At 42.9% G+C, this 14,607-nt stretch overlaps 1 protein-coding gene across 6 annotated transcripts in view; it reads right to left on the reverse strand.

The window, feature by feature from the left end:
• RIN2 (Ras and Rab interactor 2) overlaps positions 1-14,607 on the reverse strand; it is a 62,767-nt gene that overhangs the window by 25,562 nt on the left and 22,598 nt on the right. For 3 of the 6 annotated variants that reach the window (XM_082303183.1, XM_082303189.1, XM_082303184.1), the window contains exons 2-3: positions 13,848-13,940; positions 5,769-5,863 (exon numbers count right to left, since the gene is read on the reverse strand). The exons of 1 other annotated variant lie outside the window; for it this stretch is intronic. In XM_082303183.1, the coding sequence (XP_082159309.1) occupies positions 5,769-5,863; positions 13,848-13,904 (152 nt within the window). In that variant the 5' untranslated portion in view covers positions 13,905-13,940. Of the gene's footprint in view, positions 1-5,768; positions 5,864-13,847; positions 13,943-14,607 lie in introns of those variants that run through there. 2 more of the 6 variants (XM_082303185.1, XM_082303187.1) reach the window with 2 other exon arrangements.

Consider the following 14,607-nt stretch of genomic DNA (forward strand, 5'->3'; position numbering starts at 1 on the left):
CTAAGCTAAGTGTGAACGTGGCAAAGTAATGCAAGGTTAAAATTTATTTGGAGTGGGGCATCTAAAGTGACTGCTACGTTCAGTAATGAAGTACAGTTCTTGGAGGCTACAGATATTTGTTATGGAAAATCCAAATAAACAGAATACTTTGAGAGCTCCTTTTGTTATGCAAAGCTTCACCATCATCCATATAATACAGAACACCCAGTACAAGTGCATGTGTGTTGCTGGCTCAAATTCCTCATTTTTGACCTAGAAGTACATCCTGTGATTCTCCCATGCTAGAAATCACTCTGGAGCAGTTACTCTGGTAACAGCTTCCTGATGACAATATTTAGGAGCAGACGAAAAGCACCCTGCAAGCTCGACTGACTCCCTGAGATGTCAGGCAGAGGATGTGTTCCCCCTACAGACCTTTTCTGTCGCAGAAGAGGCCCTGGGCGGCAGAGGGCAACACAGCTCCACCTCCCCACTGCACACGGTGCAGTTCTTCTGAATTCCATACTCTGGACAGGCCCTAAGCATCACTAACAGCATTGACCATCCTCATTATCCCAGCTACTGTACCCACAGCAAGTGGGCACAGAGTTCACAAGCACAGGAGCACTGAATACTTAAAAAAGAAACAAAAAGCCTCTCCACCCCCCCAAAAAACCCTGCACCACAGAAAACAAGCCAAACCAAATTAAAACCTACCAACCAAACAACAGAAAAAACCCAACGACCAAACTGCTTTCTTCTAGCTTTGGTCAGCGACTTGCAGCATCTCTGGAGAGGACAAGCAGGGAAAGTAAATGGGGCAGAGAACTTTCACTGTATGATCGGGTAACAACAGGCAAAACCATTTGACTTTTCATTACCTGGATCAATCACCACTACCAGCGTTTGCCTCGTTCTTTTCTCCTATGTTTGCTTATTTATGATGTGATGCTTTTCAGATTTCCAAGGCATCCCAAACGCAGATGATTTCCCCCCCTGCCCACAAGCATCAGAAGCTTTTACTAACTGCCAATATGCCCTCGAGGGGCACAAAATACATAGAAACACGTTGGGTGCAGGAGGGAAGTACTGTTTACATCGGTCATGACCAGGTCTGAAACTGCCTCAGTAGGAATGCTGGGTTACCCTTTCAACCAGTCCCAGCAAAGCCTAGTGTCGCAATGGATGAATCTCCAGAAAGTCAAATCAAGAGCCACAAGTGTTTTCCTGAGCTGTACCTCCAGTAAATACTGCTCAGAAACTTCCCACTCACCCTCAGTGCCAGTCAGCTGCACTACAAACCAAAGGGAGCTGTGGCAAAGTGCAAGTTATACACAAATGCTGGCTGCAAGCTTAGACAGATAGAAATTATTTCCATTCCTTGTCAGGAGGTGAAAACTAAACATGCTGCAGGGGGAACATGTCCAAGAGGGAAAAGTGCTCTGCCTACTAAAGACAGCTACACCACATTCAAAAGAAGGTGTGTGACTGGTATGAGCTAGAATGCCTGGCATCGCTCGCTACCACAAAACCACCTAAAGCTGGCAAGAGTTTGCACAGGCATGTAGGGTCGCGATGTTCCTCCTTGGTAGGACTGGCTTCATGCTGTCCCTCACCCCCTACACCATTATAAATTGGAAGATCAATTTGACTGGGGAGCTGTCAGGTTTTTGGAACCTCCAGGCACTTACATGCTGAGATCCAAGGAGGAAACTCTCTGACCTACATACACTACAGGCACCTCCTTGCTGCAGCTGTTTCTGCTCCCTCAAAAAATAAGCTGAAGATTATGGATCTCTGATCACCACCAGAATTTCTGCCACTCCTAAACACTAATGGTTCAAACAACACCGATGCAGCTTGGCTGAATCAGCACTAGAATGTTACTGCAATCTGTGGTGAAGCACACAGGAATAGGCAACACTTCAGAAAAATTATTTCCTATAGCCAAATAATAAAGAAGGAGGCAGAGAGAAAGATCTATCCTGGGGAACTCTGGAAAGAGCACACCTTGGAAAAACCGCACCTGGCAAACCACATACAACCTACGAGAAGCCACTTCCCAAGGCCTGGGAGCAAATGCATAAAAAAACCCCACTGGTGTGTTTTGACAGCCTATTTGCAGCGGTCTAGCACTACTGAGCATCATATTCCCAGGTTGCTTTTTATTCTTAAAATAATTTTAATTAATGATCTGGGCATTAGACATACAGGCAAACCCTGATACATGGGAATTCTTGAAATTTATCACGTCTTAAGAGTTAAGACCAAAATTTTTGGGGGCTGGGATGTGTGTGTTACTACTTTGGAAACAATTGCATGGAAAGAATAACCGCTGGAATTTATGAACAACGGATTAACTCAAGTGTACAAAATAAGGGTAAGAAGTTGCTGTAACCTAAATGCTAGCAAAATATGCTGTATTATACAACAACTAAATTAGTCTCCTGGTTTTACTTTTGAGTTGGGGGATGTTTGGTTGGTTGGTCTGTGTTATTTGTTTGGGATTTTCAAAAAGACTCCTGATATAAGACAATCTGACCAGGTCATGTTAAACTCAAAACTGAAACACAAATTAGCCTTGATAGATGGTCTGCTTTAATGCAGGGTTGCAACATGATCATCTTCAGTGGGAAAGGAGTTCCAACACTACTCACAATGAACTAAAGGAAACACATGATTCATGCAAGTTTCCTTAGATTTGAAAATACCCATAAACGCGTGGGAAGAGAGGTAATTGCCAAGATAAACAATGCTGTGCTGCATCCTGATTAGACTTAGATCACAGTAAAAAAGACAAGGAACAGGTTGAAGCCTGTAACCACGATGATCTTTGCTCATGATGTGAACCTTGCTCCAGTCCCACCGAAGTTAAACCACCACAGAGTTAACTCAGTTTGACTATCCACTGCAAAATGCCTGGGTTTCTGTAAATCCTGCAATCTAACAGCTCTTAATCACCCCAGCCTAGTCTGTACAGTCATACTGAACATCAGCTGGGAGGGGCATAAAGCCACTGGGAACTTCCTCCTGCATCCCACTACAGCTAAAAGAACAGGACAAGGCGGCTGGGAAAAAAGGTTGTTGGATACTTGCCTACCTGTCAACAGTAACAGAAGTGGTTCTCTGTGCAAGACAGAAGGTGGCTCTGCTGAAGTTAGTAACTGCTGTGGGAAAGACAGCGGCGTGAGGGCTGTGCAGGGCAGGACACAAGGCAGGGAGCAAAGCTCTGCCCCTGTTCCTTCCACAGTAAGAGAGCAGGAAGGGAATAAGCTGCTGCAGCTGCCACCACCAGCAAAGCATCCCTGAACCATTTCACAGGCACCAAGTGCCCCGGGAAGCCTGGAGCTTTACAGCCCTCCCTACAGAGGGACAGCAGGAAGCGTCGGCCCCCTCACAGACATTCACACAGACATGCAGGGGGCCTGGGGCCTCCTGAAAGATCATCCAGGTGCATCCAGGTGCCACCAGTCCTGTCCCGCAGGCTCCTGGGCTGCCATTGCATGCAGATGCTCTCTGATCACTGGAAAGGCAGGACAGAAATCTGTCCCACTCGTTCCCTTTTCTGAAAACCCTGCTCATTTGCATTATTGAGATAAATGTCTGCACTGGGAAAAGTCCAAGCATCAAAAAAGTGGAATACTGAAACAATCCCCCTTAAAACACATTTTTGCAAGCCTTTTTTTTTTGGCCTGGCTTTTATATATTTACAAGCCAAAGCGGTAAGCCCTTGAACCACTGTTGATATTACTTGGGCCATATATATTAAAAGGAGAGAGGAGCCCAAAGTAAAACTGGGGTGAGGAGTATAAATCTGAAAGTCACCACATAACCACAAAAAAACCTCACACCGCAATATTGAGGCTGCAGACATGCAGTTTCATGTCCCTGTTTTTCTGAATTCAGCCGAGAGCTCTGCAACTGCTGCCTTTCCAGAACTGCTCCGGGTGTCTGTGGATACCTGCTAAGGTGGAAAAAGAGCGAGGAGAATGGACACTGAGCTCAAATTTCCCTAGATGCAAATCCAAGGGTCATATCAAGATACCAACTTCTGAACAGCAGAACACGCAATAAGAAGAGCAAGCTACATTAATTGCCAAGTTTTAAATTAACTACAAAGAAATAAAGTTATGACAGTAAACACAGCCTTGTGAGGTGTCTAGTTTAAACAAGAACTCTAGAAAACTTCTGTTGAAATTACTATAATCTTGCTCTGTAGCTCTATTAAAAAAAAAAAAAGGTGCCAGTGCACAACTAAATTACGTAATTTACCAACTTTGATACAATTTCTTCCTTGCACAGAAGCATGCAGTTCAGAATTTTGTAGTCATAGAAGGTTTGACTTTAGCTTATTTACTCAGACTTCATATTTCACATTATCATCTTGAAGTGACATAAATAATTTTTTTTTGGATGGCTATTATTATTTTTCATAGAAATTGCATTCTTGACTTTTTTATATTAGGTTTACTTACTTACATATCTTAAACCAAAATATATTTTGCAGTCGAGATTAACAAATTAAGATTAAAAATCCATTTTAAAAACCAATAAAAAGAAAACCCATGGTCTGTAAAATGGGGAGGAGGTTTTGTTGACTATTTCCAGCTAAGTGCTTCCACCAAGATTTTAAAATCAGTAGACCTTAGCTGTTCATGCATATGATGTATTCAAAGATACAAGAATCCTTTTCTTAACTGAAAATTAGCTGATGATGTCTGAAGTTAATTAGCTGAATTCACAAAAAGAAAGTATCCTTTCTGCCCCTGTAAAAGAACTGTGCTCTCAAAAGCTTTAAAAGTGAATAATGTTCAACCAGGGCCACAGCCAGCGACTTTAATTAGTTCAACTGTCTTACTTCTTTACCACTTGGGAAACAAAGGTGCTGCTTAATGTTTTTTTAAATAATCTAAATATGCTTTGTAGTAAGTTCTAGCAGATGTCAATAGAATTCATAGGAAGAAAAAGAGCTAAAAATCTTGAATGTAATTTTAAATAATAATTTTCCACTTCATTAACTCACTGCTAGAAGAACAAAGCCCACCAGCTCCAGAGCTGGCCAAGACCATGAAGTCAGATAAAACACAATGCCTATACTGGTTGCTTTCCTCTTACAACAAATATTTCAGATAAGTCCAAAAATCCGTTCTCTTGTTAACAAAATGATTAAAATATTAATTATCCTCCAGATGCCAATTTAGCAGATGTTACTGGGCAAGCAAAGCCAAAATGCTGGGATCCCACTCTGCCCACTTAAAGGTACAAGCTTAAGACTACAATTTATTTTTTTTATTTGCAAGCTACTCATATATAACTTAACTTAAACACATAACCCACCTATGCATCAGCTCACAGCAGTCAATATTTTACTTCCTAACCTGAGAACATAAATAAATCATGTTATTGTATCTTGAACCTTCAAAGAGCCACTTGAAGCCGTGAACATTTTGTCTTTACAGCGTGAAACCAAAGCTGTGCCACAGACAATGGTAATAATCTTAGCAGTTCCCTGCTTTAGACATTCATCAGTATCCAAGTTTTTTAACAAGGAAGTAGAAGTGAAGATCGGTTGCAGTTAGAAGATATTAAGGCAAATACACCAAACAACTGAGTCTCTTGGCACTCCTGCACAAAGGCAAATTCCTTAGATCAAGAGCAAGATTATCTACACATCCTATGCTGCCAGGGAGAAAAGTGCTAGGACAACAGCCACCCAAGAAGACAGCACAATGAAAACATTCCTGTCAAGGTAGACCCTCCAGAACTATGAAAAGAAACATTTTAATCACCTTCGCCAATCAGCAGATTCATCTTCCACTGTGAGATCTGTCTGTACCATCTCCTGTTTCAGTTCTCCGATTTCTGAGGCAATTGTGTCAATGAGCTAGAAAGGGACAAAAATAGTATGACATCAAGTGAGTGGAAGAGGCGTGGAAAAGAAGCCGGGGCAAGTTTAGTCACCAGAGATTACAAACTTTTCTTTTATTGTAAAATCGCATCCTATTTGGACTTCCCCTTGCAAAGGAACAAGTAAGGGTTGGGCCCATGTATAGTGGTTCTCGGAGGAAGAATAATTCCTGTTCTGTGCCAGTACAAAACCTTCCAGGTTGTCTAGCCTTTTAATTTAAATGGAATAAATTTGCAGCCTCTATGCATTATAAAACATCTTACAAAAACTAAATTATTCAACTGTTCATAGCATTTACTTTTTCAATTTAAAAAAAAAAAAAAAGATTAGAAGAGTTCCATCCGCAAGAGTTCTGTTTCAGAAGGGACACTAGGCCAGCATTATGATACCGTGGAGGATGAAAAGCAATGAAGCAAGAAGGGAATGTGTGGCTGCTTTTCACATGAGGTTTTGGACTCCACTTGAAAACAACAATTCAATTTAAAAAGAATTGCCTTGCAACCCTTCGGCTCGGGCAGAACCCCACCCTGATTCTGGGTATGAGGGCAAAAACTCACTTTAAGGTGGGCACGGTTAGCACTAAGGTTGTATCCTGAGAAATGCAGAATTTGCTACCCAGAGTTCTGGGAAACATTTTGTTGAGCAGAAACCAACCATGAAGTTTGCAAAGCATGCTCTCTTGGGCACTTCTCTGTAGCCAACGTATCAGGTTTGCTTGTCACGCCACACCATGACAGCCTTTATATAAACCCTGGGAGGGTTCCCTCTCTCCTGCCGGGAGGGAACCTAATGAAAGGTCTGCAGTGATGCAGTGATCTCTTCCACCACCCCTGCACATCACAGCAAACAAAAACCCTGGCACATGAAGCAAAACCAGCTTTGCAGTCCAAGTCAGAACAGTCTTCATAGCCACCCAAAAGGTAACGAGCCCGAGTCCCACTCAGTGCAGGCAACTCGGTACAGCAGCATTTCAAAGAATTGCAGGCATCATCCTCCTAAATTGTTATATTGGAAGTTTTCCTCCACCTCAGGAATTCACACTCTCCTTTGCTGTGCAGCATTATTCCAATCAATTCAAAAGAAGTTTTAGTCTCTGCTTACAACTGGCCAACTCCAGTAAACAGACCTTATGTAAGAATGAATTACCATTATCCACACCATAAGGGCTTCTTTCTGTCCAAGTCATAGCTCCCAGTGTTGGAAATGATACAAAATTTAACATTTTTTTACATAACTTTAGTCAGGGGTTTTGTTCTCCTTTGCCCAGGGGGAAAGGAATTGAGGTTTCTTTTCAAAGGATTGTTTCACCACTCAGGCCTGATGAGCTTAACATCTCAACAGACTGGGAGTAGCACAGAAGATACACAAAAGATAATGACCATTAACAAACATCAACTCCAAACATCACCCCTGGCATGGTCCCAGACTCCTGCTCTGGGAAGAGATAGATAAGAGAAGGAAGGATGAGAGCCTAATTAACATGGAAGGCGAAGGGATCAATAACCAGTAGGAAACCAAATATGAAGACCCTGGGACTAATGAACATTGAGCCAATGAATTTTTCCAGGTTTTGACTGTATGTGAACAATCTAGTAAAGAGTTACGTGTGATGGAATGATTTTCTCTGCATAACCCACGCAATGTGTGGATGAAATTATTTCTGTTGCACATCCTGGCCAGAATAAAGTAATGCCTCAATTCTCTTACACTAAAAATTGTTGGAGAGTGTTTTTTCCGCAGTTTCGGTGACACCAGACATATGTCCTACTGGCATTGCAAAGACCTTCCAGCTGCTGACTCTCAAACACCCCTGAGTCACTGCAGCCAGATGTGAGCAATGCCTCCCTGACAGTGAGAAGGGGCAGCCAGAGGAACCCAGGCCAGCCTCAGGGAGCAGCTGGAGGAGCCCAGGCCAGCCTCAGGAGCCCAGGCCATCCTGATGGAGCAGTCTCTCCGCACCCCCCAAACAGCTGAATGCTACTGAGCACAGGTCATTTCATCCCTCCTTTTGGATAAGGGCTGAATCCAGCCCCCACACTGGCTTTACATGGTGAAAAATCCATGTGACACTGCTGTCCAGTGGGCCTCACTAGAAAGCCATTGCATGCCCAGTGCACGGCGTCTGACCATGGCTACAGGCAGCAGCATCCCCTCAGAGTGGGGAACTAAGGTTAGCAGAGCAGCCCTTTCACTGAATTAGCAGTGTAACTCTACCTCCAGTGCTGCATGCACCGGTCAGCCCGTCTGGTCCCCTTCTGCAGGGCCCAAAGACAGCACTGAAACCAGGGGAATTACTCCCAGCCCCTTCCATTTTGTGCAATATGGTAAAACCTAAGGCCAGTCACACAAGCACCTTAAAGACAGTCAGTCTCAGAATAATCAAGCTGGAATTGGCCATCCAGTAGTCTTCAAGGGATCATCGTTGGTCAACTCTGCATGGCAACAGAGGTGTCTCTTTCAGCAGCCCTCCTTCAAACACGTTAAGATTCTGCTGAAGATTCAAGCAGAGCAAGAGAGACTGCTTGGAAATTTGCTGGCCATCCACACAGAGAAGCTGACCAGAAACAAAGAGTGCTGCAACCAGCTCTGGGCATGTATTCTCTCTGTTGGGGATCAAGGTGCCTTGGAGTGGTTGTCAGCAGAGCCAGTTGTGGGTGAATCAGAAGGGGTGAATTTACGCATTGCCAGCAAAGCACCCCTGCAAAGCTGCTTCAGCTGGCAACTGTATGAAAGCTTGAGCTGCTACTCCCCGGGATTCAGCTCTGCACAAGGAGCTCCTCTTCATGGGCAGCAGCACCTCAAGTCTTGGCATCCCTAAGACCAACTGGGGCCATAAAGATTCATCACAGTGGTGTGCCCTGTTCTCTGACACATCTGCAGAGACTAAGTGTCTCTCACAGGCGAACAGTCTGCACAACAAAGGAGCTTTTCAGCACCTCTCCCTGCAAAGCATACAATGTATGAGCTCCCCAGAGGCGTCCATTTGCTTGCAGCCACCTCCTCCACGCCCGCCTTGCTGTGTCGCTACCTGGCTGCCAACCGAGTTAACTGCGTTAGCGGGCTTTGACCAGAGCTGTGACAAAACCCACCTCCCTCCCAGCAGACACAATCTCGGGGAGCTACAGCAAAGAATTCTAATCCAAACATGTACTAACAGTGAAATAATCTTAATGCTTTTGAATTTCTACACCTGCCTCGAAGAGAACGCTGCAGAAATTATCATCCCTGAGAGGAATTCTTCCATGTTTAGCATGTTTGCTTCTTTTTCTAAAGAGAACTTACACAAAACGGCATGTTTCAAGGAGCCTTCAGCTCACATTCTATTCTACAGGCTAAATTTCTTGGGTATACCACATATCCACCATGAGAAATCAGTCTTTCCTTAGTCTCTGAAAAGTCAGTACATCCTGGACAAGGAAACCAGGTCAAAGTGTGGCATCAAATCCCAAAGTGACCTGCAAAGTTCCCCAGGATGGAACACCCACGGCAACCCAACCAGGACCTACCACCTGCCACTGTGTATTCCACCTGAACTAAAACACCGCTCTCTAGGAAGAAACTCCTCATTTTTTGCTAAAATAAACCACCAATATTTCCTGCAATTTCCAACTGATTTCCTTAAATTCTCTTTAACGACAAAAAAAAGTTGCTCTTCTCTTGATGTAAAAACAGAAAGTCTTATGGAGTTGCACCATTTGTGAATGCTTGCAATTAGCTGGCACATACTGTTACAAGGGCATTTTTCTCTCAAACAACGTAATGTGCACTCATGATTTTATGACAGCATTTCTCAGTATTTGGGGTCAATGACACATCTGGTGATTATACAGCGCACTTGATGCACGCATGATTAGCATCACACAAGTTGAGCTGTTAATAACATGTTTCTACAAAATGCAGGAAGGATCCTGGGTATGTACTATTATTAGCTCCAGCCCCGAGGAAACAAGCAGCAGAAGAAGGCTCTGCCTTTTTAGTGCAAGGCTAAGAATACTGGAATTCTTCAAAGAGAGTTCTCTATTTGCAACAAGTGTGGTACCTCTTTGGCTGGAAATAATGGGAAAACTCATTCCTTTGTTTCAACAGACTTGACAGCAACATAGCAAGAAACAATTTCCAAAGAAAAATGCAACTGAAGTGGATGGATACATTTGTCAGAGGCCATTGTTAGTGTAAAACAGCGTCCATGAGCACAAAGACATAAAAGTAATCAGAAGAAATCTGTTGTGGACTGTTTTAGGTCTGTGAAATAGCTATTACTCAGCTTTGCTATAGGAGGAGGAGGTTTACCTGAAAAATGCATTTGGAAGTATGACATCTTCTCAGATGGTTAATTACTTAGTATTTTTTAAAAAACAAAATTAAAATGAGATCTTACAGAACATGACAAAATAGCTATTTTTTGTGTCTAATGATTTTCCTTTGGGATTTATTCCTGATAAAGCACTGCTCTTTAAATTCAAAAGACACTACAGTATAACCACTGTAAAGCCAAAAAATAACCATGACTCAGGCAGCATGAATTCACATAGCAGCCCAGAACAGTATTTCCTAACCAAATCTATCCTAAACATTAGATTGCCAAATACCCATGTACTAACTGTTTACATTCCTAACATCCATGAACGAAATCATGAAATGCAAACATCTTAAACCACAACATTTCCTTCCACAATGTACCACACTCTGCTTTTGTCAATTGATTCTGAGCTCAACAAGACTGAGCTCAGCTTTTGGGAGCTGGCAAGGGTGACAGTGAAACTCCTACATACGGACCACAAACACAGCACCTCAGCACCCCAGCATTCTCTCACCACAACTCATCTATTTTGCTTTGCATCTTTCAGGATGTCGTACAAGCAGCAAAAATCAGAGCCAGTGTTCATCAGAAGTCTTCAGTGTTCATCAGAAGCAACCCACCCCCAAGGGGCTCCAGTCACACTTGTGAAGCTGCTCTGTTAACACTCACATCACTGCCATGCATCAGGGAAAGCACATGCCCAGGACCAGACACAGACAGTGCCTCTCCCAGAAGCCCAGCATAACCACAGCTCTTCTTACTCACTTGACTTGAAGAGTTTCCTGCTCCCAAGAAGAAGACAGGTGGCTTTGATTTGATGTATGTTCCAGGACATTTTAAGAAAAAACTGTGTGACAACTGAATTCCTACTTTTTGTGTTGAAATGTAAGTAAGCTTGTACAGAGAATTACTGAAACTTCCATCCTTCTGAGAATGCAGTGAAAGAGTGAGCCAAGATGACCACTGCACAATGTTTCCAAGCCCTGAGATTTACAAGAGCTTGAGAGGAAAAGATAAGATGGGTGCTTCTAATCTGGCAAGGGGACATAGGCTGAAGACAGCGAGGGGCTGAAGACAGCGAGATCAGTATCAGACTGGACAAATGAGCCTCAGCACTTACCATTCCCCCTTCCTGCCAGCATCTCATTTTTCATCCTTTCTGGAGACCTGCATCCTCTTTGGCATCACATCTTTTCCTTCCTGTTTTGATAAGCAGAACGTAGCAACCCTCACAGAGGGCCCTGTGTGATGAGGTGGCCAAGTGCCAGAGACAAGCCGAACTGGGAACGCTGCTTCTGGACTTGTGCAAGCCTCTGAATACAATCCAATATTTTGATACACGGCTGCAAATTCTGGTTATTTTGCACAGTGAGCTACGAATTCTCAGGGCCACTGACATTGTTCAGTGTCTTACTCATCAGAAACAAAGTTTTACCCGATGCTTGGTTTTGGAACAGAAAAGCTTTACTGGTGTGAAACCTCTGATGCCAGTTCAGTAAAGACTGGAACATTCTGATGAGAAGGAGGATGATTCAGTAAAGAGGACATTTGTCAGAGACATATATTCAGCCCTTTGCCTTACCACATGCTCTCTCTTGTAACCACTGGCAAGCTATTCACTTCCAGGATTATCCAAGACTAACCCCATCTTTGCCTCATTTTTACCCTTTGCTGGCTCTGAGCGCTCACTAAGCACAAGGTATAAAGAGTCCACAGAATTTAGCCTCTGAAACTACAGACTTCTGCTCTGTGTAAAATGGAGACAATACTGTTTTCCTTGCATACTAACAGTCAAAAGAATGGCCACGAAAAAACTAAGAGACTGTTAGAAGCTGCAGCAATGAGAACTACTTAAGAAACAGGAAAAAAAAAAAAGATAAATTTGGAATTTCCCACTGGCATTTGTCAGCGATATTTCTGGCAAATGTTGCTGCGAATGGTAAGATACTCCCTTAAGAGGATTTAAGAGCCCTGAGAATCTGCCTACCAGCATGGTAAAGGTTTCTTAGGCAACTGCAAAGTAACAAGAACAACATGAGAGCCATGTGCAAGTACATTGCACAGTCTGTGCCTGTGGGAGCGCATTCTGAAGAACAGATCGGCAGGGATAAAAGGCCATATCTTAATTACTAGGTCTCCTAAACACAGACAGACAAGGCAAATTAAAAAAACGTAAACTCAAAAAATCTGATGTGCCAAGTATTTTGCTTATTCACCAGCTCAGCTGTAGCAAACAAATGTAACTGCTGTCACATTTCTACTCACATGGGGGAGGGAGAAGAAAAAGGTAATTTCACTGAACACCCACGAACTACCAGGTGCACTGCACCCAGGCTGGGCACACTGACTGCCTGCAGCTTCCAATCCGAATCGGTGTGCTCAGAACCATGGTCCAACAGTGCAACTGCCCAGGGATAGTGAGAGGTCTGGAAAAGTATTTCGGAGACATCTTTTTCCCTGCCAGCCAGTCCTTAAGAAAACTTAGGACCTTAGTTTCCTAACTGACAGTGTTTCTTGAAATTGTGCAGGCAGACTGCATTTCTAATCACTTAGAGTAACTGCAACGCCATCATCATAAACAAAACAGCTGTTCCAGCATCTATTCTCTACACAAGAATTACACAAGGAGATCCCAAAGGACTGCAGAAAATGACTAGGTGCTTGCTTACAGTCCCAAGTGACATCAGGAGTCCTTCAGCATACAGGTAAGAGACAACCTAGAGATATTTCTTGGAACTGAGACAGTTCCTTGCTGTGATTTGAAAAATAGGGCTATTCTCCCTATTTGGCTGTGGAGTGCTATCAACAAGCTGACATGAGAGGTAGCTGAAGTGTGTCGCAGAACTGAGAGGCGGTTCCTGTCACTGGATGACCCTGTTAATCGTTGACCACTGTGAATTGCTGGGCAAGACAAAAGGAAAACATGATGCCACTGCAGCGCTGATGGTTTGTTTCATAAAGATTGCCCTAAGGGAAACTTCTGCCCCAGAGGAAGAGAAGTAATGGAAACAGCAACACCCAGAGATGGCAGCGTTAGCATCTTTCACTGGAAGAAGCTACAGCAAGTGCTGAATAATATCAGGGATGTGAACCCGGTAAGTTAATTCAGTGCTCAGAAGCACCTGTAAATTTTGATGGCTCCCTAAAGCAAAACCCTGTCCAACAAGGCAGCCACGGCCACCCTGGCACATAGTTAATAGGATTCAGTCATCTTTTGAAAGCTGCACTGATAACTCCTACTGCACCCTGGCTTTTTGGGATGCTATTTGTTCTCAAAATAGGCAGTAAACCCAATTTTCAATCCAATAGTGGAAATCATAAACCTGTACCACAACTTTAAGTGGCACAAACCCAGTTATGAAGGCTCCAATAATTTTACGTCTGTACATAATAAAGCTTATGTTCTCAGCATTAGGAGCAAAGAAAGCCATGACCTATTTTACACCAAATATTCTATGCCATGTACAAACAAAATATACACGTGAAATAAAACTGGGGGTAACCTAGCCACAAACACTGCCTGTAAAAAGAAATGCTCAAGAAGTACTTCCCGTTTTACAGAAAAGGCTTACTGTGTATCACAGAGAGTACTGCACATTCTGCAGCGCTCATTCCACATAAGCTCATGTACTTTATGTTCTGTATAAATATCCCATTTACCTTAAAGAAACTTCCTCTTTTGTCCAGACAACGGGTTTTCATTGTCAAAGATGACATCTTCCCTGAGAAGACTCCACTGTATGCCTTGATCTCCTAAAAGCAGACACATATTTGTAAAGGTTAGTCCAGCCTGTAGGAAATTCCTCTGCAATTCTAAGCCACAGAAACAGTCACAACAAGCCCTCTGCCAAAACCCTTTCTGTCAACAACATCGTGCCATTTATTTCCTACCAGAGTCCTTACATATCCTTTCAGTCCATTATTTTTCCATCAATTGCTTCAAAAATACAGTGCTACTCAGAGTTCCCTATTTCTCCCTTCTTTTCACAGCTGATCCTGTAGCTGTGAGTAGATTTTAATGTGCTCATTAAAAAAGAATGCTAAAACATAATGATTGCTTTCTTTGTTTACTTGACCTCAGTCTACAGTACAAACAGAACAAAATGTTAGATGTCATTACAATCCACTCTCAAATATTACAGTATTAGTGGGACTTACCAGGAGGGAAAAAAACCAGTTTAAAATCACCCACAAGGGAGAAAATACTCTACCACTAAAGCAAAAACCAACAAACTACAACAACAAAACCCCCAAACACCCCCCAAAAAATGCTGCTTCAAGTTTCTAAAATGCATCTGAGTCATATTCAAGTCAGGAACTGAAGATGAAATTAGGAAGAACCTGCATTTTCCACTATCAGGTAAAATGAACGGACAGTTTAACACCCAGGACAATATACTAATGCATCATGTGGGGAATA

This window comes from Coloeus monedula (assembly GCF_965178545.1).
Source record: "Coloeus monedula genome assembly, chromosome: 2".
Lineage (NCBI taxonomy): Eukaryota > Metazoa > Chordata > Aves > Passeriformes > Corvidae > Coloeus > Coloeus monedula.